This window comes from Colias croceus, chromosome Z (genome assembly GCF_905220415.1).
Source record: "Colias croceus chromosome Z, ilColCroc2.1".
Classification (NCBI taxonomy): Eukaryota; Metazoa; Arthropoda; class Insecta; order Lepidoptera; family Pieridae; genus Colias; species Colias croceus.
This window is the reverse complement of record NC_059568.1, coordinates 11,899,055-11,924,389: the sequence shown is the minus strand read 5'-3', so window position 1 is coordinate 11,924,389 and position 25,335 is coordinate 11,899,055. Positions and strand designations below refer to the sequence as shown.

The 25,335-nt window shown below is 34.2% G+C and overlaps 1 protein-coding gene across 1 annotated transcript; it reads right to left on the bottom strand.

The window, feature by feature from the left end:
• Nucleotides 1–9,814: 9,814 nt before the first annotated feature.
• LOC123705020 lies at nt 9,815–11,343 on the bottom strand. Its single transcript, XM_045653575.1, has one exon. It carries the CDS (start codon nt 11,278–11,280, stop codon nt 10,090–10,092), a length of 1,191 nt encoding a protein of 396 aa, XP_045509531.1. The 5' UTR covers nt 11,281–11,343; the 3' UTR covers nt 9,815–10,089.
• Nucleotides 11,344–25,335: the final 13,992 nt, after the last annotated feature.

Below are 25,335 nucleotides of genomic sequence, written 5' to 3'. Positions count from 1 at the left end.
TCATGAATTTTAAACACGGTTTCGCAGGTAGCTCAGTTCTGTTTTTAATTTTTTCGGGTTATTCTATACTTTTAGGTATCTACCTATAGATTGGCTATCCACTTTTGATAAAGTAACGTAAAAATCTGTAAAATAAACATTTCATGATATATTTTTAAATCGCGTTATTAGCTTTTTACTTTTTCTTTTATTTTTTGAGGTAGGTAAGTTATAAATTAATAATTATAGTAAATTGTTAAAATTAATTTATTGTTCTTTTGAAATGTTGTGAAATCTTAAGTGAAATAATATCTCGTCCGGATATAGGTATTCATTTAAGGAACAAACAATGGATTGTTTCTGAAAAGAGAACCTCAAATAAGTAGACCGTATTGCAAATTTAGGTTGCTTGCTGCTTTTTCTGTCATGATTTCTGCATTAAACTTTATCTGCTCCTACTATTATATCCGCATTATTTTTAAGTAACAGCTGGACATGCCTATATGCCTACACCCAATGATATTATTAGTAGAAAGGTGTAGACTGTAGATAGGTAACCAACACAACCTTCGATCTTCAAAAACGGCACGCTAAACGCACGATTAGACGCTAAATAAGAATGGCATGATTCAACAATCGTCAACAAAATGAGACAACTGATGAAAAATACGGCTAATTAGCCACATTTCGACTTTCGACTAACGGAACGGTATTAAACCTATCTTACCTTTTGGCTTTTGACCTATAATTTCATTGCCTACATCTTTTCAAATTCGCATTTTAATAATAGTAGATAACTATAATTTTAAAATAAGGCCATAAAACCACAGAAATCATAAAAAATGATTTTAGCATTCAAAAAAATATAGGGATCCCTCCCTATAATATGTTTCCCTCCCTATTTTCAGTTGCCTAAAACTTAATTCCAAACTTGCATTGGTTAATGGTTATTGTATATTCTAAAATGCATAAATTATTTCTAAGGGTATAAACTGTTGAAATTTTACTATAACTGCTATAATTCCAAAGTCCGAACTCTGAACTTTCAAAAAGGTAATTTAATTAAACCATTTTCCATTGTATTGAAACAAAGTGAAACAAAGTTTAGGGACCGGAACCGGAAAAATGCTCTACATATAGGTACTAATAATTATTTATAGATGCTTGTAATAAAATTTTTGGTATTGCTTATTATGAAAAAACAAAAAGATAATCTAAAAAGTTAAAATTTAGGGAGCAGGCTATGTTAGTAAAATGTGCATTATTAATTATTATCGGAAACTCGTCATTGACATATAGCAGTAGCACGCTATATTTATTATAATTCCGCGGCTTCTCCCGCTTGGTCTAAAACCTTAGTCTAAAACCAATTAAATTGTTTACTAATTTTATATTTTCCTCGAGGATCACTCTTACTTTCTATTAAAATACCTCATCAAAATTATACAGACGGCGGAAATCAACTTTGTTTTATTCTATGTAGGTAGTGATGTTTTGGGTGGTTTCGGTCTCGGTGATTGATAATTATTATAGTTTTTTATATAACGACGGTTTCGGTACTAAAACTACTTATATTTCGTAGGTACTTACATATCTACAAATAACAATTTATTAGAAGTTGATAGAATGGATTAGGAAGGAAGTGGATGCGAGCGGCAACGAACAGGAAGGAATGGCGTGCACATGAAGAGGCCTATACTATACCCAACTTTGGGTTAACCCAGGCTGAAAAAGAAGAAGAAAGAAGAATGGATTAATTAAACATTTAATTTTTTTTTTTTATTTGGTCATCTTCACCAAAATTTTGTTCCTACTTCATCCTTCGAGCTGGCCAAGAGTGTGATGATAGAAATAATAATTTGTGGATCTTTTTGGGTTCTTAGTTCTTCTTTATGGTTGAGTGGTTTATCACGATGATTTCCTTCAGTTGGCGCGTGATGTTTTCAATAACATGCCGATAAATTCTAAAATGATAAATTATTTTTATTAATTTTTGCACACTGGTTAAAGCCACCCACTTTTTGGTAACTCTAGGTATATACATAATATTAATTTATATTTCAGCGATTCTTTTAATTTCTTTGATATTTTTATTTCATCCCTGGCAAACAAATATTATAAAAAATAAAAAATAGCTATGTAGAGGTAGAGAGTAGAGACAAGGCAAATACAAAAATATAAATTATACCTAACAACAAATTTGAAATCCGTCCGGAAGTCCCCAATCAATATTTCAGCGCCAGAAAGAGACAGAAGAGGCTTAACTAGGGTTGGTACACGTACTTCGTGAACCGGTTATGATCTTTATAGGCCCATAGACTATATTTATATTTCGAACATGTGTACGAATATAGTAGGTACATTTTTTTACTTAAAATAACTATGATGAATGAATATAATAATAAAAATTATAATTAATCATCTATATCTATATATAAAAATGAAACCAGTTTTCCTTGGTCACGGCATCTCGTCACGCGTGAACGGGTGGACCGATTTCGATAATTCTTTCGTTGAAGTACGAGGGTGGTTCTTATGTGGAGAAAATGTAAATGTGTACCACGGGCGAAGCTGGGGCAGACCGCTAGTTTCAAATAAAATAATCATTCAAAAACACATGTTACATTAGAAATTAGAATGAATGCAATGAATCAATAATTGAATGAATGTTTATATAATTATTATCTTCAAAACCGGAAATACATAAGTTGATCACCGTACCGTTTCAGTATACAAACATGGGTATATTTTAAAGATTGAACATAAAGTAATAATATTTTTATATTTCCAAAGAGTAGCAGCCCTACCCTCTACTGAGCGGCCTACCACGCCCTTTCGCTGCCACCCCTCCGGCTTCCCCTAAGTAGTCAAGGCACTTCAACTGCTTTAGGGGCCACCAAAGATGTACATACGCTTACAATATCGTGGCATCACCTGAAGCATTAAAATATTATTTGAATTAATAAAAATATATCTTTATAAATTGATCCTTTCAAAAAGTATGATTCTACAATAAAATTACATTGTACCTACTAGGTATCTTTACATTTTAACAGCTATCCCACTTGGATTATCATCTTTGTGAATTCAATACAGGGCATCAATAAATAATATTCCTCAAAGGTATAATTTCTTAAATATTTAAATAATATGTCGCGGTGGGGCAACAATATCAAGTAATGTTACTAGCAACTGTATGTACCCAAAGTCATAATCAGGTCTTCGAACCTCAAATGCCGGTGACAAGGCATTTGCGAAGACATTTGCGAAGGCATTTGCGAAGGCATTTGCGAAGGCATTTGCGAAGGCATTTGCGAAGGCATTTGCGAAGGCATTTGCGAAGGCATTTGCGAAGGCATTTGCGAAGACATTTGCGAAAGCATTTGCGAAGGCATTTGCGAAGGCATTTGCGAAGGCATTTGCGAAGGCATTTGCGAAGGCATTTGCGAAAGCATTTGCGAAGGCATTTGCGACGGCATTTGCGAAGGCATTTGCGAAGGCAATTGCGAAGGCATTTGCGAAGGCATTTGCGAAGGCATTTGCGAAGGCATTTGCGAAGGCATTTGCGAAGGCATTTGCGAAGGCATTTGCGAAGGCATTTGCGAAGGCATTTGCGAAGGCATTTGCGAAGGCATTTGCGAAGGCATTTGCGAAGGCATTTGCGAAGGCATTTGCGAGGGCATTTGCGAAGGCAGTTGCGATGGCATTTGTATGGCATTAGGGGTAGAAAAGTCTTACGCCGATATTTCGGAAACTATCCACTTTAGGGCAAAAGTTATACTGCGATTTTTTTAGAAAGTAAAATTTCGCATCTTCTTTACCTTTAAAACTTTTTTATAACACTTACTTTATTCTGTCTAATATTTTTTGAAACTTTTTTTTTCTAGTGTGGGCACTAGGTGTAAAGTAAAAAGTATAAGTGAGTTGTAGAACGTGTAACACAACAAAAGTGAAATTGGATAAGATAGTGGGGTAACTAGCAGCTGTACTACACTCATTTTTCTTACAGTTCATGTAACATAGAAGCCTCAGATATTTTCTTTTTTCGTGTGTAATTCGTTATTCGAATTATTTTTATTCAAAACACCTAATTGTTCACCTACCACACCACGAAATAGATCCAAAAATGTGTTATCTTCAGCCGTTTGGTCGCTGGACGTATGACGATTTGTTAGTCAGTCAATGTGGAGGTAAATAATACTAATTTAAAAGGTCGCATTTTCTATGTCGTCTGTTGACTTTCGAGAATCGTGTGTGAATTATCTTACAGATATATTATGCTTAGTAGTTAGTACCTAGATAATTCAATTTTTAGATTTGGTTATGTACCTTCCAGGGTAGGGCAAGCGCCCCACCCTGTCCCACTGTGGCTATATACGCCCAAGCGTCTTACCAAGCAATTAGATATCACTAATTATAGAAAATTTAATAACCTCACGAAACGAAATCCAATTATTATTTTTTATCCCCGAAGCATTAAACATGTAGTAAAATAGCTTTAATGGGTAATATACTTTCATTTGGTTTAAATAACTACCTATGTTTGTTCATTACATAAAAAAGGTATAATTATTACTTACGTTATAATTTTAAATCGCTAAATAATCTTATTTTTGTATTAAATTAAATTTTCACCATGTTCGGTATCTTCTAAAAGGATTAATTGTTTTTGAAAATTAACTATTTACATCGCTATGTCTCAATATCATTATTTTATCTTTTGGGTATTAGCAAGTAAGTAAATTATTCATGTAATATTATTTCATTGTTTTTTTTTAACCGATTGTTTCTGATAGAGTGTAATGTTTTTCAAGTGTAAGTGTAAGTGTTTTGTATTTTTTTTAGATATTTCCCGTTTATTTTTAATAAGTTATGATTGTCAGTTTACTCATTAGGTAAAGGGCTTTCGATATCAGTTTAAAGCCTTTTGATATCTGCAATAGTTACGGAATAATCGCCTGTGCACACTTAACGATTACAGCCTGTATATCCTATACTATAGCCTTCCTCGATAAATCTGCTATCTAACCCCGAAAGAATTTTTCAAATCGGACCAGTAGTTCCCGAGATTAGCGCCTTCAAACAAACAAACAAACAATCAAACAAACAAACTCTTTAGCTTTATAATATTAGAATAGTCAATAGATTACCATTAGCTAATTCTGTATTTCCAAACAATTGCAGACAATATACTTCACTTATCCACTTCGGTGTATGTTGGTGACACAGCTCACAGAATGAAGCGTAAACTGATCAACTTTGAAAGAGATCTCATACTTGATGCAATAAATAACTACAGAAGAGTAGAACCTTTTCTTGAAGAAGTGTATGAACAAGATCGCGTATACCACGTTGGTAAAGCAATAATCCTAATACGAAGTAAATTCAGCAGGATGGTGCGAGTACACTCTCTTGCTCATAACAACTTCATACATTATGGGCAAAACAAGGTAGAACAAACTATCAAACATTGCACTTTATATTAAAAAAAATATTATTTACTTGCTTAGTGTAGTAGGTATAGAATGACTGCAATTGAGTATCTAATCAAAAAACATCTAAATAACAATAATATCTGAAGTCCTTTTCAGCAAATTCTACATATGTCGGAAATTCAACATTTAGGTATGGACATCGATAATCTGGTACAAATCGTTCTTGATAACGAATGGGAGGATGATCATGCAACCAAAGGAGTACCACAAAGACCTCCACGTAGACGCAATAGAACGCTCACGACGACAACTGCCCAATCGCTACGGAATAACCAATACGCTAGGCTCAAAGCACTAAGATTTAAACCAAATTCTAATAATTTTGAAAACGTTGGCGGCGACTTTGACTCCGACATTTACTAAGTTCATAGATTAATTCAGTCAAGCGTAGGGACCGCATAATATAGAAGCTGAATAAATTTTAAAAGCAATTTTGATTTTATTGTAAAATAAGATAATTTGGATTGCAATTTGCATTTAAGTGCTCCTTATTGGAACATGTAGGCAAAATCAAGTAGGTAAATCATAATTTAAAACTTGTTCTATTGCCTACAGCTGTAGCTTGTATCTCAAATTAATAATATAATATGCTGTAGCTATAATATTTTTTAAGCTATTGCATAGTTTCTATCGTGGGCCTTGAGCGCGGGGACCGAATCGAGAAATTCCGTAACGAAAAAACCTCACGGTCCCCTATATAATTTATTTATATCTACTTTCTCTCAGTTTGTTGTTGCAAAATTATAAATGTTCTGATTTATGAGTTATATGAGGTTATATATGCTTCTGTAATTCACTATGCCACTTTATGTATGCAGTGCGTGAGATTTTCAAAATAAATTCAATAATTGATTTCTGAGCGATCCGATTCCGAACGCAATCGTCTAAAAGTAATAGTCGTCAAAATGAAAAAGATTGACAAAGGCTTGCGATGCTGTACTCAATAAATAATATAATGGTACCTAAATATCTACTGATTATATTAAAATATTTATTTATTTAGACACTTTATTGTACAATAACAGTAATAAAAAAAAAACATATAATTTAACATGGTGAACATGAATATGGTAAGTGCACAATTGGCGGCTTTATTCCTTAAAGCAATTTCTTCCAGGCAACCGTAAAAATAAAGGACATGTACGATGCTGGTTAAACGCGAAGGCGCAATCATAAAGAAAAAGAAAAATAAAAAATAAAATCAAGGATAAGAAAACAACATCAAAAATACCTAGTTAAACTTTGCGGGAGCGATTTGACTTTTTTAAAAAAGAAATAAAATAAAATTAAACTTAAACTTATTTAATTACTTAACTATAACAAGTGGACGATTTGGAGTCACAAATGTTAATGCCAGAATTACATGCAATGATACAAGCGATACCTTATTGCGAAACAAATGTTTTCCATTATGTGGAATGCTTATGTTAAATTGCAAGAACTCTCCGGTGGTCTTGCTGAGGCCAGCGGAAGGCTATTGCTCAACCTAACACAGAGGGTTGGGGTGGATGCGTAACTCCTCCCTCCTTAAGTGCGAAATTATCGGTTTGTTCATTTTTAATAACTATCCGATGATTTCGCAGACACATTACATTTAATATCTTATAACGAAGTAAGTAAAGTAAAAATAGAATTACAAGTACAAAGATTAAAAATAGAGACGTATAGCCTAAAGTAGCACTGAATCTAAAGTTTCTTTCACTGTTAACCATTTCACTATCACTGAACACTGATTGCTTTAATATCGTTGACATATATTTAACTTCGTCCAAGTTGATTCCTCGCATATTGAGTGCACGTGTACTGGATAATATTGGAGTTCTATTCGCAGGTAATTGCGGCAAAACTATAATTTTTGTTGGTTCTACAGGATCATTCTCAGTGATTACTTGGTCAGGGCGAATCGTTATATTCTGGATCTCGATGCTACATGGTTCGTCGATGGTCATTATGTATGTGCCCACGACAGGATATTTGCTGACATCACCATTGCAAATTTGAGTCAGAGTATTTCTGTATTTTGAGAAAAGTATCCAACTTATAGATGTGATTCTTTGAATTCTCACATTCTCTATATTGATTAGCTGTTGTTCGCAGTGCATTGGGTTTCCTTCAAATTTAAGCAGTTGTTCTATGCAAGTAGTTTCAGGATAAGGCGTTTGATTTCGTTCATCGCATAGAAATTGTTCTCCAGCAGCGAGCGATCGGCACGGTTTTACGATCGGTAAGTATTTCATCCCCTTTGCCAACAGGTAAGGATATTTAGGAAAAATGGAAACGGTTTTACTATCGGATGCATGGTATATAGGTAAAGAGTATAATTTGTAATAGTTATAAGTATAATTATCTGTAATTGGAACCTCCATTATGAACGTAATCTGGTTTTGTTTAATATACGATTTAACATTAATAGTTTCTTCTAGTCTTACTAAATTTGCCTCACTCGCTTTAAACACTAAATTTTCAGTTTGATATATAAGAACTAAATGTTGCAACAACTCTGTAGAATTAATTATGCTTTGATGTAGTATGGATACTTTACTAAATGCTAGAGCAGTCTCTACTTCCCCTAATTTTATAAAAATAGTACGAAAGTTACTTACAAATAAATTTAAAAGGCTTACAACATAAGTAGTATAAACCCAATGATTATCCTTAATCATAGATTCTACAATTTTTAAACGCTTATCTAATATATTAGAATTTTGATTTAAGACTTCAGTAGAATTGATAAAACTATAGAGGATTTTAGATATTAAAGTAATTTTATTTCTAATGATAGTTTGATCGTTTTCAAGTTTAGGTGTAAGTTTATCGTATCTCATTGCATCACTATAGTCTAAATTTCCGGTTATGTTTAAGAGGTTGTAGTTGAAGTGCCAGCGCGGACCTCATCACTATCAGCCAACACCACAACGCGGAGGGCGTTTTACATTTTTAATAGGGACCTTAGTCTTCCTTTTACCAATCTCTATCGGTATAACGTTCCTTGAACCTTGTCCTATAACCTTAGCTTTATGGAATCGCGGCTTATCCTTGCTTTTTCGCTTATTAACGTCTTTCGCAAATATAATTTTTCCTGATGGGAGACTGATTGGATCTTCACCACCTCTCCTATCTTTTGCCTTTTGCTTAGTTTCGATCATTTTCTCTGCTAAATGTTTATATAGAATCTTTAAACGTTTTGCATGGTCCTTAACCAATTGCTGTATATAATGCTGCTCGAAATCAGCGTTAAATAAGCTACCTGAATCCGTGTGACCAAATACGACTTCAAAAGGGGTTAAGCCCGTAACTGAATGAATTGAACTATTATAGGCAATAATTGAATACATCATTACTGATGCTGCATCCGTGCATTTCTCTTCGTATTTCGCACATCTATAAATTTCACTAATGGTCGAATGTAAACGCTCAATTAATCCCATTGAATTAGGATTATTAGGTGAGCCGATATGAAGCTCAATTTTATGTAAATTCAAAAATTCTTTCATTAGCTCATTATTAAATTCACTACCGGGATCTGAACTAATCTTTCTAGGAGTGCCGTAAAACGAAAAATACTTCATGAGTGCACGCACTACTTCTGCCGTTGATCTATTGTCTATTGGAATGGCTTGACCTAACTTACTAAATGCATCGATAATAGTTAAGTAATAATTTCCTTCTATCTGAAAAATATCAATAAATATTTCTTGGAACGGCGCGTCTTGTGTTTGAGTTAATTGTAAAATAGGTTTAAAGGGATTACGATCATACTTCATTTTAGAACACGTTTCACAAGCATTAATAAGGGCTGAAATAGTTTCCTGCATATTGTGCCAAAAATAATTTCTACGTATACTTGCTAGAGTCTCTTTAATACCGCGGTGACACGTTTTGCCTTGATGGTGTTTTATTATAATAGCCTTTTGTTCCTTCTCATCTTCTATAAAAACTACACGCTCCGTACATTCAAATAGCAATACTGTATCCTTTCTAAATAATTCTATGACAATGCTAGTGAACTGTTTGCGATGTTCATCATCTTCGAAATAAATGAAATACTTAACTTTTGGTTTAATATACTCTTTTAAAAATTGTTTTACTAGATCCGGGTTATTAGTAGGCAAGAAAACTTCTAAAACCTTTTGGTTTTCACGTGAAAGGTCGTGAACTTGCATTTCGTTCTTAAACCACGTATATACTAAAATTTGATTTGGTTTTGTATCTATTGCTTCATGTAATATAGGTATACCGGACGATTCTACTATATTAGCTGAATGAACTGTATCAGATTTCGACGTTATAGATGGTGACCTGACTGGGTAGTCACATGTTCTAGGAGAACTCAGCGCCGATAGAGTTTCAGAGTCGGGAATAGATATCGTTTCACTAGAATCGCGTTCTGATATAGTAATTGTACTAGAGTCGTTACGCGTTCTTGGCCTATTGTCTCTATCGCCTATATTAACAACCATAGATTCGTTTTCGTTATCGGAATGCGTAGCGTTAACCCTAATTTTAGATAAAGCGTCCGCGTTTAAATTTTGTTTCCCAGTATCAATCATAAATTTGGAATTATTTTCAGGAATATAAATGTGTGGCAATTTCAGACTTGGATTGCAATTTAACTCTATGATTTTTTCTTTGTAGAGGCTTTCGTTCGAAAATTTTCTTCATCAGACGGATGCACATTAATGTCTTGGGTATCGTCAGTGGGTGTATAAATCTCATTCTCATCGTATTCGTAATTCGTATCGTAAGGATTACATCCATAGTAATTCGTATAGTCGTAAGGATTATAGCTATAGTAATTCGTATAGTGGTAAGGATTGTAGTCATAGTAATAATTATTGTCATTATGTAAGTCGGTTTCGTTCACTCTAAAACCTGGCTGAGTTATATTTTGTGGTCGAGGGGGTGCCGTCCTCATGGAAACGTCAGTAGACTCAAAGTGGTTATTTTGAGGAGGTCTTTGACCGAAATTCTGTGGCGTCATACCAAAAGTTTGAGGAGGCCTATAACCAAATTTTGGGTTTTGATTAAATGTTGGCCTATACCCGAACTGTGGGTTTTTATTAAACGGTTGTTGAGGTGTAAATTTAAAACCAAATTTTGCCTGCTGTGCATTTTGAGGTACATTTGGTATCCCAAAATTAGATCTTTGTTGAGGATTATTTTGTAAAAATTGAGGCACCGTAACGTTAGGCGTTTGTTTCGGCACCGTATTACTATGGATACGATTGCGAGATTGGTATTGCTCGTGAAAATTAACTTCTTCTAAAACGATTTCTAAAGCCTGTTCCAATGTACTAGGTGATTTCAGTCTAACAATACGCACCATGCTTTCGGGCAAATTATATAAGAAAACGTTCAGGGCTGTATGATTATAAATCGCAATTTTCGCGCGTTTAATTTCCATATCTACCGATAAATTTACCTTCGATATTAATAATGATCGAATATTCTGTATCCTATTACAAAATTCAAGGTAACTTTCGCCGGATTTAATTTTACAGGACTCGAGAGAGATTTTTATGCAATCCTCACTACGCGGATCACCAAAATGCTGTTCTAGTAATTCCTTTAAAGCGGGCCAAGTATTAATGTCTTCGCGCTCGGATAATAACGCGGCGGCATCGCCTATTAATCTACTAGTTATGGCATGTAAAACGTAAATATTCTGTTCTTCATGCCCTCTAAATTTATTAATTATATATTCACATTTTCGAAAGAATAGATTCAAAATTCTTTTGTCTCCACCAAAAAGAGGAATAAGCTTTAACATATCACTCGGAATTGTTATTACGTTTACGCTTTCCATGTTAAATAAGTACAGAGTAATTAAAGTTCTGAAGTCTTTAACCAATTACAATAATTTCGAATTATAAAAGTCACACACACACAGAAATCAATTTAAAACACAATATAATAAAAATTTAAATATAGCACAATAAAAAAAAATTATATGTTACCAATTACTATAAAAATTAAAACTTGAAGTAGTATAAAATCACATATAAAATATAAAAATTATTAATTGAATTACGATCAATTTTGAGATCATTTAAATCAATTAATATTAATATTTCTTTATGCAAAAATTCATTTACTTTTCTTATGTAAAACTTTTATTTAAGTTACACTCTATAGCTAATTAGTCTGTGCAGAGTTTTATGCAAGACAATTCTTAGAATTAAATACGATATTTCTTATTGTATGAGTTATAACTAATTACTGATTTAATAGAATTTCATATTAAAACCAGATCCGTTATAATGAGAGACGTTCAATCCCAAAATAACAGTTAAAAAAAATAATTAAAAGTCAAAATTACACTCTCGTGAAAAGGATATAGGAATATATCAGAAAGGATGGCAAAAAGTTTTACTCACCAACCGATCGTCGATCCCATGTCCTCGTCGTGGTCGTTTAACAAATTTATTTTTCGGTTCTTTTAGGATAGCACGGCCTTTATAGCAATGTTCTAGGGCTAATTTTGAAGACCTCTAGACATGCAGACCTTATGTGGCTATCCTACCGGCTGCGCCAGTTAAACTTTGCGGGAGCGATTTGACTTTTTTAAAAAAGAAATAAAATAAAATTAAACTTAAACTTATTTAATTACTTAACTATAACAAGTGGACGATTTGGAGTCACAAATGTTAATGCCAGAATTACATGCAATGATACAAGCGATACCTTATTGCGAAACAAATGTTTTCCATTATGTGGAATGCTTATGTTAAATTGCAAGAACTCTCCGGTGGTCTTGCTGAGGCCAGCGGAAGGCTATTGCTCAACCTAACACAGAGGGTTGGGGTGGATGCGTAACTACCTTCAATAGAAGTTCTAAGAACCTAGATCGGAAAATGTATTAATCTTTATTATAATATTTTATTAGATATGTTACCGGAAATGTATGAAATCAAGGAATTGTATACAATTCCTAGAAAATGTGTACAATTCCGATACCATTAAGGAAATGTATAAAATATTGTTTAAAAAACTATTTAATGCATGCATATCCTAGGAAATGTATAATCTTCCTAGGAATTGTATACAATTCCTATATCGTATTAGGAAATGTGTAAAGTAAATGCTTTCTGTAATAAAACACGATGTTATTTTTTTATTATAGCTCTTATTGATACAATCGGGTAACAGTCATAGGTACCGTAAAATTCTAATAATATTATGTTCATCTTACTAATTGACATTTTAAAAATCAACTATCTAACTTTTAACGTAAATATCACAAAATCAACTTATATTTATTCTTATAAAATCAAATTTTCATTTTGCAAGTAATCAGTCCCCTCGTCCCGCTGTCCTCGCGTATATTTGGCGCAGTCGGATTGTACAATCCGCCGTATTACATTACGGCTAGCTGTTTTAATATGCCGAAAATTCGTCTTTTTCCAAAATTCTACAAAAAGACGGTCGCGAGCCGACGGAGCCCCACTTCGTGGGGCTCCTATTTCTGTGTAGTTTTAAAAAACACGAACCTAACCTAACCCACCCCCTTATCCAAACCAAAAATTTCTGATTACGAATTATCGGCATAGTTACTGCAAAATGCCGACCGTTTGTAAACGGCCAGATTATATACAACTTGCCTACGACATATCAATATCTTAAATGTTTTACATTTCCGATAGCTATTTAGGAAATGTATAGATTTCCTAGGAAATGTGTATAAAATAATTTATTTCACACATTTCCGTACGATTTTAGGAATTGTATACATTTCCTAGGAATTGTATACAATGACGGATTACATACATTTCCGGTAACAGATACACAGATTTAATTAGGTACTTATATAATATTTAGGTATTCTTATTGCACATTTTGTACAATACATCTGTATTTGAGGAAGTAAACGAACACACAAGTCACCGTTTAACTATATCCTCCATTATTACCTCATATGAGTGTTTGTTTAAGTTAATCTTGGTGGTAAAGATGTAAGGAAACAAAGGCACTTAATTTAATGCCATTTTCGCCTGCGCACAGGCATACTAACTAAAAACGGAACGCAGGGATATAACAGTTTACTTTTGGTTAAGAATTTGTTATTGTAAGCCATATGGGCGCAGGGCGGTGCGCCGCGGGTTTTTTCTGTTACTACGAACTTACCATCGTCAAACAATAGGACACATGCTTATGTGTCCTTCCATCTGTGACCATACCGAACCTCCCATATTATCAGGTCACGTCCCGTTTGCAGACATCGCAATCCAAAAACATAAATAATTCACAGAAAAAAAATCGTACACTTAAATTTAAATATACAGTGCCTTGAAACTTGTAACCAAGTTGTTTGTGCTACTATAGAACAATAATAAACTTTGAGCAGAGTATAATCCTTACAGACGTCTGACAAAGTTTTCCCGCTGTATATTCAATATCGCATTATCAATATTCAGAGGGAGCCCATGGCCTCCGGTCATCGAGCAGCTTCAACTTAACATCGCCTAAAGGAATCCACTTAACGATGAATCGATACCTAATTATGCTGAGCACTCTTTCAGTCGGATTATGTTCGTCTTACGAAATATTATCCTACTTTATATTTCACGATATTCCTCAAAATTCTTCAGTTAAGAATTAGTAAGTAGCGAGCTGATTGCAGATTGACAACGGACACAATATGGGCTCTACCTTAGGTAGTTCTTTGAAAAACTATATTCATTTTCTAAAATTGGCTTCTCATCTGTAGGTACTATAATAACAATTTAAATATCCCCTTTTATAGTAAAAATCATTTGGCCACTACAGAATTCAAAGCCTGCGTGGGTTGTATTCTCGTGACAAAGCGACATAATTTACATAGCAAAAGCGACTTTAACGTAGAGGTATTAGAAGGGAAATTGATTTCCCTCTCGTTTCAAGTACTTCAGCACGAATGTCACGGATCAAATCGACAATAAACGTCGAGTATTTACTTTACATTTACTCTTTAATTGTACGTCGGATAGTGATGAGCGAGTGTTCGCTCGAATTCAGTCAATGACATGGCGTTTTTGGGATGCTATGAGTAGGTATATCGTCAATCGTCATATTATATACTGTATATAGATACGATATTTAAATTATTATGTTATTTATGTAGGAATTTTTTTATATTCTATTAAGTAGGTACCTACTACGTAGGTGCATAAAACTATCTGCATAATTCAAAATTCCGTTAAATATGTACAATATTATTAATTATGTTGTATAACTAAATACACGATCCACTTACAATATTGACGTAGATTTGTACATTATAACCGACATTAATTAATAATTATCTCATTGTCATACAAAGAAAATTACGTAATGTAGTACCTACCTACAATGTGTTTATGCAGCATATGTGCTTGACATGTTAAAGATATATAACAATAATATAGTATGATAAGAACAAGCGAAGGCTCCACGTTCAATAAAGACGACGGTTCAGAGCATGCGCAACTTGGCCTGGGTGGTGGCCTGAAAATGAACATCGAGGCTACGGTATAACAATATTACTTGTATTCTCATTTTTAATAGTTGAATTTTAAATGTTTGTGAAAAAGTAATTTTTGTTGGACGACTGCTAAATAATGTCTTAGCGAAGAAATTACAACAAATTCCGTTGAACATTTTACATAATTATATAGTTGTCTCAAAGATCTCTTTGAGACCGTATTAACCTTATAGCATTTAATGCTCTAAGGTATTAACAGTATATTAATTAACATTAATATTGTGAAAACTTTGGCTTTAGCCAAAAAGACATTAATAATTTATATTTATAATTTGAAGGATTGCAATCTAATTGCAACGTTATCATTTTAATCTGAGTAGGTACCATATAACGCAATGTTTTAACTTTATAATTTATATATAAACTATACCGCTTATTTTTGTAAATTACTCATGAGCACATAGAAGCATATAGAAGCCCTCTCAATAATAAATAATTAGACCTACGAGTACTCATGCCGCCTACGCAAATTGTGTCGTTACTTTGCCTACTTGTTTTTATACCTAAAATTATGGTTTTGGTATGTAATGTAGGTGTATTATGACAGTTCCCATTTATAGCGTTATACTTATTTATTTTTTTATGTATCGCAAATCAAGTAGCAAACCTTTATATAAATAAATTACAAATTTAACAAGAGATGTGCCTAACTATGTGGCTTTATTATCTTTAATATGTGGAATATGTATCTATTCAGTATTTACAATAATTTATAAGCAATCGTTATTTAAAATGAAACTGTAAAGCCTGGAGATAGCGAACGTTAAGCGGGGATTGTTAGAGCTTTTATTTTGATAACCTTTAACAATAGACGAATTTATTGGCCATTTGTAGATCACAAACTGTAACAAAATGTTTAGTCATCATCCCTTCGGCTTTGTAAATAAGTTTAAAATTAAAAAGTCTACTTAAGGTGTCAGGCGCTGGTATATGCTTGGTAGTATTAGTAAAAAAACACATATGATCGTGAAATATAATTTGATTCTTAAATTAATAATCTGAGATGGTTACATCCATGATGAAACTGCTGTTGAATGGTCATAAATTTTTGTCTGGGCACAATTAAAGGGTTCACGATCAATACCTTATATCTTTAAAATATACCTACATAAATTCTAATACAAATACTAAGTATCATAAAGGAACTTCTTGATAGAAGGATTATATAAAGCAGCCTGACTTATATATATACGATTGATTCAACTGTTACTTCATAATATGCTCACGTCTATTAAATACTTTCTAGATCACGATAATTAACAAGGCATTGTTACAATTCCCAATCAGAACGGATATAAACGCGCAAGTCAAGGAAGTCGCATGAGATAAGCCAGCGTCTTTCCCATCACCGGAACACTAAAGTCATTTGAACAAATAAATCTTAATCCGTATTGTGTGGTACGTCGCAATAACACTGACTCGTAAATTCGTAAATGCCACAAAAGGAATTAGAAGTATGGTCCATTGTTGCAAATTGGGTAGCCCCTCGGCCGTGAAATAACCGTGGAACCATTGATGACGGGCGTTAATAAAAACATGACGACATGTCAAAACTGACCAGATTTAGTAGGCGACAAGTGACGTGCATTGTTCCCGCACTATTCAAATCGGTGTGGCCTCCTCGACACCTACGTGGAGTCTTCGAGATGAAGGGAATGTGCTGTGACAATGTTTGCGCATCGGATTGTTGAGGCACATAATCGTTTAGGCTTAAAATTAGGCACGCCCCCCATTCATAGCATTGAAATAAGTTAATTTGAAAGGACCGTCGATATTTGTAATGGTTGTGTAATAGAGCTTAATTGGATTTTCATTTAACTCATTTGTAAGGGAACCTGAGGTATCCTGAAAAAGTGTTTTGCAACAAATTGTTAAAATAGTAGATTCTATTCACCAAATAATATCTCCTTGACAGTACACCACATATTTATTTAGAGCAAATGTTTAAGTTTCAATTTAATTATTTATTTATGACACTTTATTGTACAGTAACTTAAAGTAAAGTTAAATGATGGGTAATGTGTACTTAAAAAGTTATTGTTTTGGTTATCTATTTGTGCAACTAGCATACAAGTAGGCAGTGCAAATATTTATGTACTGAGTACTAACGTGAGTAAAACTACCCGCAATAAAACTCTATATCGACACACTGGCAGTTCAGAAGACAAAAATTTTTTTATCACATATCTGGGTTTGGTATCGATCCAGTAACACCCCCTGCTATTTATTTTTTCAATATTTTCAATGTACAGATTTATTATATGTATAGATTGTAGAGTTATATTGAACTTTACCTATAATTAAGAGCTAGGTAGTGTAAGCATGTAGTAGTAGTACGTAGTGTAGGACGTCCTGTAGCAAGATGGAGCGACGATATACGCAAGATTGCTGGTACCTGGCTGGCTGGCTGGAACGGCGGCGAAAAGCTGAAGACCGAGCCAAATGGCGTGCCTTAGGAGAGGCCTATGTCCAACAGTGGACGGAGAAAGGCTGAAGAGAGAGAGAGAGAGAGAGAGAGAGAGAGAGAGAGAGAGTGTAAGCATGTAGAGTATCGTTAATTTCATTCACAAGACAATATTATTTATATGTAAACATAACATAATTGGTGATAACCACAAAGCGTATCCAAAGTTGCCTCTTTTTCGCAATATATCCCTCCTAGAAAAGTAATTTTGACACATACCTCGTAGCATTTACGTCGGTTGGAAAGATTATTTATTTTAAAAGCTAGATAAACAAATAAATACAAGTGGAGTCCCGAGAGTAGCTCGACACGACTGTGTTTGTCTTGTATTTTAACCGTATCGCATCTTGTACGAAATAACAACCGAGACAGTTACACACCTCCATTTGTAATTCAATCTTAAAATCTTAAACTATTTTTAAAATATTTAATGTTCGGATAAGTTTTAAAAGCTTGCAAGTCGACTTGGCGTCAGAATGGAACGATATTTGACTGAAATTATTCTTGTATCATTTTGCAAATGGAGAAATTTAAGTTGAATTATTTAGTCCAGTCCACTTGTTTAAATTGTATCTATACTTCGTCACTTTTATTTATAAAGTTAATTCGAAAACATGATGTTTTAAGAAAAAAATTGCATCATCATCATAATCAATTTGTTTTTTTCAATTATTTAATATTATGTCAAAGTGAAGTTACTTACTTTTTCATAGCTATTGGGAGATCGAGAAATATACCTAACCCTCTCCCAAAAATATTTTTTGTTATAATGGCGTTCTTTTCTTACGTTTTATATAATGCCGTTCTTATTAAGTTTAAGTAAGTAGGCATTTATACTGAAATCGTGCCTTTAAATCGTGACAATTTTTCTCACAAAATTATTTTTGCATTATAGGTAGGTACTAATTTTATTCGCAATAACCTCATAATCTTGCTCCATGTACCTGTCTAAGTATCACTATCCGCAAAACGTTTTAATACTCTGTTAGTTATTGTAAGTAAAGTGCGTATGGCTCGTTAGAGGTTAACTTTGTTTAACGTAGGATTGGGTCCATGTGGCAGCCACATTGCATCCCGTACGTACCAACTACGGCAATGCAATCCGTACTGGCCACCAACACTTGTATCCTACATTGTTTATGTTCATAATTTATCGGTTACCATGTTGTTTTAACGTGAGAAATAAAAATACTGATCCAAACAAATCAAGATTTGGTTGGAGAGGGTAAAATCACGTTCACCATCGTTGCTCGAACGATTTTTGTAATGTTTTCAATTGATATAGAAAATGCTTACACATAGATGTTAGATTCGTAGAGTATTGGGGTAGTCTGTAAAGAACTTATTCGAGTTTGATATTTCATCAAAAAAAAAAAATACTAAAGGCTTTTATATAATATTATAGTATCATTACATGTATGAAATAGACAGATCAATACCTAATACATATAATAAATAAAAAATAAATTGCCTGAACCCTTAACAAACAATTCATTTGTAATTACGCTACAGTATCAGGTGCAATCCCAAGCATTTGTTCCCACGTTCAATTGAATACCTACACTAATGTGTATTACATAAACAAGAGAAACAATTCATGTGCAATATTGTTTTAATTAAAATATTAGGTACCTAAGTAGTATAAATTTACCTAAAATCTAATAAGCTTATAATACAAACCTGTCAAAAATTCGAACGTATTCAATAGTAAATATAAAGTAGTTAGACACCGTACCGTACACTACTCTATAGACAATCGAACCCAAAATCCTTGGTCAAATATTTTGAAGGCTAGGTTAGATAACAAATAAGTTAATCACATAAAACAAAAGCATCTCCATAACTCATCGGAATAACTCTGTGCCCTCCGGATAGAGATGCAATTTCAACAGACGCTTCTACAGTTAAGCTCTTCTTTTCACCGTCAGTTATATTAGGGGCGATGTGTTTATACAAGGGATATTTGTGTGTGTGTATTTAATGTTAAAATAAATCTACCGACCGAAATTAGGCGTAGAGGCTAAATCCAAATTGCAGCTGTTTGCCGTTAGGCCGACGGCGTATCGATTGAATCTTACCGATGATTGTCGCAAGTATCTAAATAGATCAATAAAAAGGATTTTTATTCATCTCAAATTTCTCGTTATACTATTGATTGATTATTAGTAATGAGCTATGCACTGTTATAATTGGTAGATATATAATAACCATAATAGTAACTAATAACGAGAGGTAAAGTACCTAGAATGGTAATAATGTAGAGCCAAACTTAAAAAGCTTTGTAGAATTGTTAGTACACTGAATATAAGTAAAAATCATATTTTCTTTTAAATTGTCGACCAACACTAAATATTGCAATCATTTACATTAAAAGAAATCAATCTAATCAAATAATAAAAGATAATATTAACAAAATAAAATTATATAATGTCTGACATGACTATTGATCATACTAAATATAAACGTCATATTTTATACGGATCTCCAACAAAAGACAATCGGCGTCCAAATAAACTATGTAAGTGTCACTTTAAATTAAGCGTCGCTAGAGTCGTCAGTGCTTGAAGAGATCTTAGCAGCGAGCTTTTTGTGCTTTGCACAATTAGTCCGCCTTCTTTGAAGTGCAATTGCTACGATCTGACTCAAAAGGTGTGAATTTACTCGCGTTTCCTTGATAATTTAACAGCATGCTTTATGTCTGTGGAGTGAATTCTTAGTAGTAAATATTGACAATAAATAATAAAAAAGAAATTAAAAACTGCTACTAAAACAATATTATACCTACTTACCAAAAGAGAAAACCAACGAAACTGAAACTTCTCAAAACCATTCACTATCACTTAAGAATCGATACCTAAATATAAGGTAGCTCAAAAATTTCCGGTTTATTGCGTAGTACTTATTCTTTGAAATCCGCAAGCAATATTAAAGTCAGGTGTCATCAAATCGGACGGCTTCAGTAACGGCTGCATCATCGCCGTTTGATCGCGCCATAAAGTTGACAGATTGATGCGCGAAGTCGCAGAAATTCATCTTTCGTATCCGCTTCAAATGTTTACGCTTTATATTTGGCAGCCGTCAATGCAATACGGATATCCGTTCGAAATTAATTACGCATTATATTACGATTTAATTTAACGGTTCTCTTAACGCATTTCAACGCTCACTTCCATAAAAAAAACTTTGAAACTCTTATAAGAAATATTGCATAAGTAATTGAATCGTATCGAGCTTCGCCAATGGCGAAGATTAAAACGAGCTCATCCCCATCTCATTTATTGATATCGCGCTCAATAGAACATTACAAAGGAGCTGTAAAATATGCTGATCCGCAGACAGTTTCGAATTAAAACCGCACCGAAAATAAAGTTGAAAGGGGTCGGTGTGGGTACGCGCGATAACGCGGCGCCGGCGATGCGTGAAGCTGATCCCTGGTTGCATGCGCTGCGGACAAACCGAGCGAGGCGAACAATGGCTGCGAGCGGCGACGCTAGCGAACCTGCGCTAATCCCCGCATTGTTGCCCGCGACAGGCCCGCCCGACCTACCGCCGACACTTGCTATGCGCCTAGATAATGTGCCAATTTATACTTCATTATTTTCTAATTCTGTTAACTTTGCATCATAAAAAGATCACTCTATCTCGAACGTACACATTGTGTGAATTTTGACAAGATTTACGTACGCTACTAATGACGTAGAGAATATTCCAGACTGATACTTAATTTCATCTAAATTACAAAAAATACCAATTCTACGACTCACCTGAGAAATGCTCGAATTCCTGAAATGTTTACTTTGAGCTTACCCGGATCATTCTTTCATGCGAAAATCGCATAATTAGGGTCCATTATAATATATAAAGGCAGCTCTAACAGACCTCAATATTAATCACTTCTATAAACACTTACCCTACAATAGGTAATTGTCAGTAGTGATTGCTATTTGCTACGAGACATGTACGTGAAGCGAGAGCACCAAAATCATAAAAGTTTGACGAAGGTTTTTGTTTACATTACAGATGACATGAATGGTGGCCGAAGGGATTCATTAAGAAATGTTGTCGAGAAGTTCCACGTTGTGTATGGACCGTATCTACTGTGGTAAATGGAAAATTCGACTATAATCAAACGAAATAGAGCATACTTTGCATACATCCATACGATTCATAAAAAGTCGGCCGGACGGACGGGATGAATGGTGTCAAAATGACATGTCAGTTTTAATTTTTTGCGATTTTTTAGGCTAGTAGTCACAGACAGTTTGGTCTAAGCGCATTCTGTTAACTAAAAGCCATCGTGTTTATTTTGTAAATATGTATGTATGATATAAAAAATACGATATTCAATTATGTGTAAAAGCTTAAGTCATCTTCTTATCATTGTGATATAATATCATGGAATAGGTATTGGAACAAGTTGTATTTTTATACGATCTAGTCACAATAATCAATCTGTTGATATAACAATACTTAAATACAGGTATAATGACTCAAAACAACAACGGTTTCAAAGTACAAACGATTTAACAGTTTTACGCTATAATTTAGTTTGGAACATCAAGATTGATAAAGATACATATCAATGCAGTCAGTTCACATATCAAAAAGACATTAAAAAGCTATACCTCTACAATGGAGCTCTCGGTTTTCGCACGACTACCTGAAAGCTTGCCAACAATAGATCAAAATAGTAGCTTTATTGTTAACAAATTGTATTAAATCGTTGCAAAATTGTTTTATTGTTAGGGCCTATCGTTAAAAAGTAGAGCAAGATCGTTTTGCGGTTCTGCGCAAGCAAATTTGTCCGCGCCCGAGACTATTTTGGGTGGGTTTTAGGAAATTTTAGATATGTTTGGCTGAAATGGTAGCGTGGTGTTGATATTGTCTGTTTTTGCGGATTATATCGAGCGCATTGTGCCCGCGGCACGGTGGCGCGCGAGGTGGATTATTCGCCACATTAAACTCTGCTGCGGATTCCAGGCCCGATGCGGGTTTGATCCCAACCTGACAATTGTTGCGCATTTCGATCTCAATAGAGATTAAAAACATTTGCTGTATAGACTATACATACCGCACTAGTTGAAATCAACAAACGTAATATTGTGTTAACATTTAGGATTTTTCGATTTATTTTTAATAATGGTTTTATTAAAAAACATATCGCGGAGTCGGGCGTGAAACACAAGCAACTCCATGTGTTAAAAATTATTAGGTATATCAATAAGGAAATAGCTACTAGATCGAATGATGTGATCGATTACAATTTAACATTTGCTCTACATTATTTTAAGCTCGTTGGACCTACACCTACTTGATACATATAGAAATAGAAAGCGTTTAAATTGCCACCATGTAAATAATATAAATCTTAGTAATATAACATACAAAACAGAAAAAAAAAACAAAAAAGATAGCAATGGTGGCGAAAAGGACACCCCGTCAGCAAAGCAGCAACCATTATTTAATATGTATTGCTGCACTGATTTTCAGAGAAGACCACGTGAATGTACAGATGCAATGATTCAGTACTAAATGAAAGGTAGGTAGTAAAGGAGGTAGAGAGAATATATGTGCAGTGTGCACCTTAATTTTATTTTACATATATCTAATGTTAGACGTAACTTTTGATTTAATATTTTTGTGGATGAGTAGTTGTCAATATAGTTGTCACTGTTTCCTGTCCGAACATGCTTAGCTGTCGTATACTATAAATTGCCGCGTTCCTTTGTCTCGTGGCGCATTCGTACGAATCGTGCCTAGGGGCTCGGACGTTGTTTATACGACGTTCGACCCAACTACCCTCACTTTGCTAATAGTCGTTGACTCGCTGCGTTTTGTTATCAACTACCTACATCAATTAGGTAGCTGTGTAGAATCGCAGTACATTCTTATTACATTCAAACTAATATTTAACCCAGTCTCGCGTGTAATTTCTATTATCAGAAGCGGGATAGAATTCAAGCCTACACTTGTTAATTGTTTTGAGTTTACGTTGTTTTGTAACGGCATACTGGCGTTTGTGTTTTTTCGTGCGTTGTGTGAAGTAAAAGTTTGTTACGTGGATAATTGTAACGGGAATGTAGTTCATCGAAGGAATTGTGTGTAGTGATCCAAATCGCTAGTCGAACTCCGGCGTTGAGGTATTGTCTAGTCGCTGACGTATCGTAGTGATGTATTTCACTAGTCGAACGAGCGTAGATATACCAAGATACGCGAACGGAGTGCCTCTGTTATGTGGAGTGGTTATTGTTCTGTAAGGTCAGTGTGGCCGAGGCAGGATGGTGTGTAATCCCGAGATGAGCTACCGTAGTGTTTTAATACGAGAAAAGGCGTACGAGGACGTACGATTGTCAGTATGGCCGTGTTAGACGTAACTTTTGATTTAATATTTTTGTGGATGAGTAGTTGTCAATATAGTTGTCACTGTTTCCTGTCCGAACATGCTTAGCTGTCGTATACTATAAATTGCCGCGTTCCTTTGTCTCGTGGCGCATTCGTACGAATCGTGCCTAGGGGCTCGGACGTTGTTTATACGACGTTCGACCCAACTACCCTCACTTTGCTAATAGTCGTTGACTCGCTGCGTTTTGTTATCAACTACCTACATCAATTAGGTAGCTGTGTAGAATCGCAGTACATTCTTATTACATTCAAACTAATATTTAACCCAGTCTCGCGTGTAATTTCTATTACTAATTTTAATTTTTACTTTGCAACTCGCAAAAGAAAGTAATATGAGTAGACACAAATAGATACATTACTTCAGTTCTGACAGTTCTGAATTGGTAGCAAACGAGCTATAACTATGCAATTAACCTTTTATTGTAAAGTGGATCGTATAATCTTTACGGTTAATTAAATTCAGTTTACTAAAAATTCACTTCAATCCTTTTTCTATGAAACATAATATAATATAAAAGTGCTCTCACGTTAATGTAAACCAAAGTAATATAGAAGCGGTATAAATATTCATTTTATGGTGTATCGAAAAGTCGTTAGCGGTTACCCTAAACATGAAGAGTCAATGAAAATTAATTTGTTATGGATACAACACCACAGTTTATAGGGCTAAGCCAACAACGCAGCAATAATTGATCGTTATAAATAGGAAATATAGACGTAGGTACTTTACGATGAATCGATACCAATTACCATGTCGAAAACATTATTTATAGCCTAAAGCATTTAGCGAAAATAATCAAAAGCAAAAAATAAAGATGTACAATAAAACATAGGTAGACGTAGGTATCTTCACTCTGGTAAACGACATAATTTGGTGTACACGATTTACGACTTCCAGATTGCGTAAAAACACGTCTATAAGAAACTAAACAAACACAGGCGCGCTCGCAGCCGTCTATAAAGCGAAAGTTATCTACATTTAATTACATTCCGGTATTTTTGTAAGTATGGTGGAGACCGCCAGCGACGGCGCTGTGGTGGCCAGCTTTGCTGTGCGATCGAAGGGTGTCTTCTTCCCGAAGATAGGTACAATTACCTTTTCGTGAATCAGCTTTCTTTTTTACACGTTATGATAGTGCTGAAATGCGTTCTCACTTCCTGTGTAGCTGCTGAAGAATCTCAAGCAATTGAATATTTCATTTTATGCTTATTTATTAGGTATCTATTAAAAAGTAGTAGTCCTTTATTAAATTAACATTTGTATAGTGATCTCTATTTCCACACAATTAATTCCAATGATATTATTAACTCCCTCCGAGTTCAATTAAAAAGTTAACCACGTTTCTAGAACTCAATAAAGTACATACTCCGTCCGCCTCATTTCGCAAACAAATGAAGAGATAATTGATGAAAACGGCGAGGGGAACCTCCGTTCAGTATATAAGGGAGTGTGCGCAAACATGGTATATACCTATACACCGTTTCAAACGAACGCC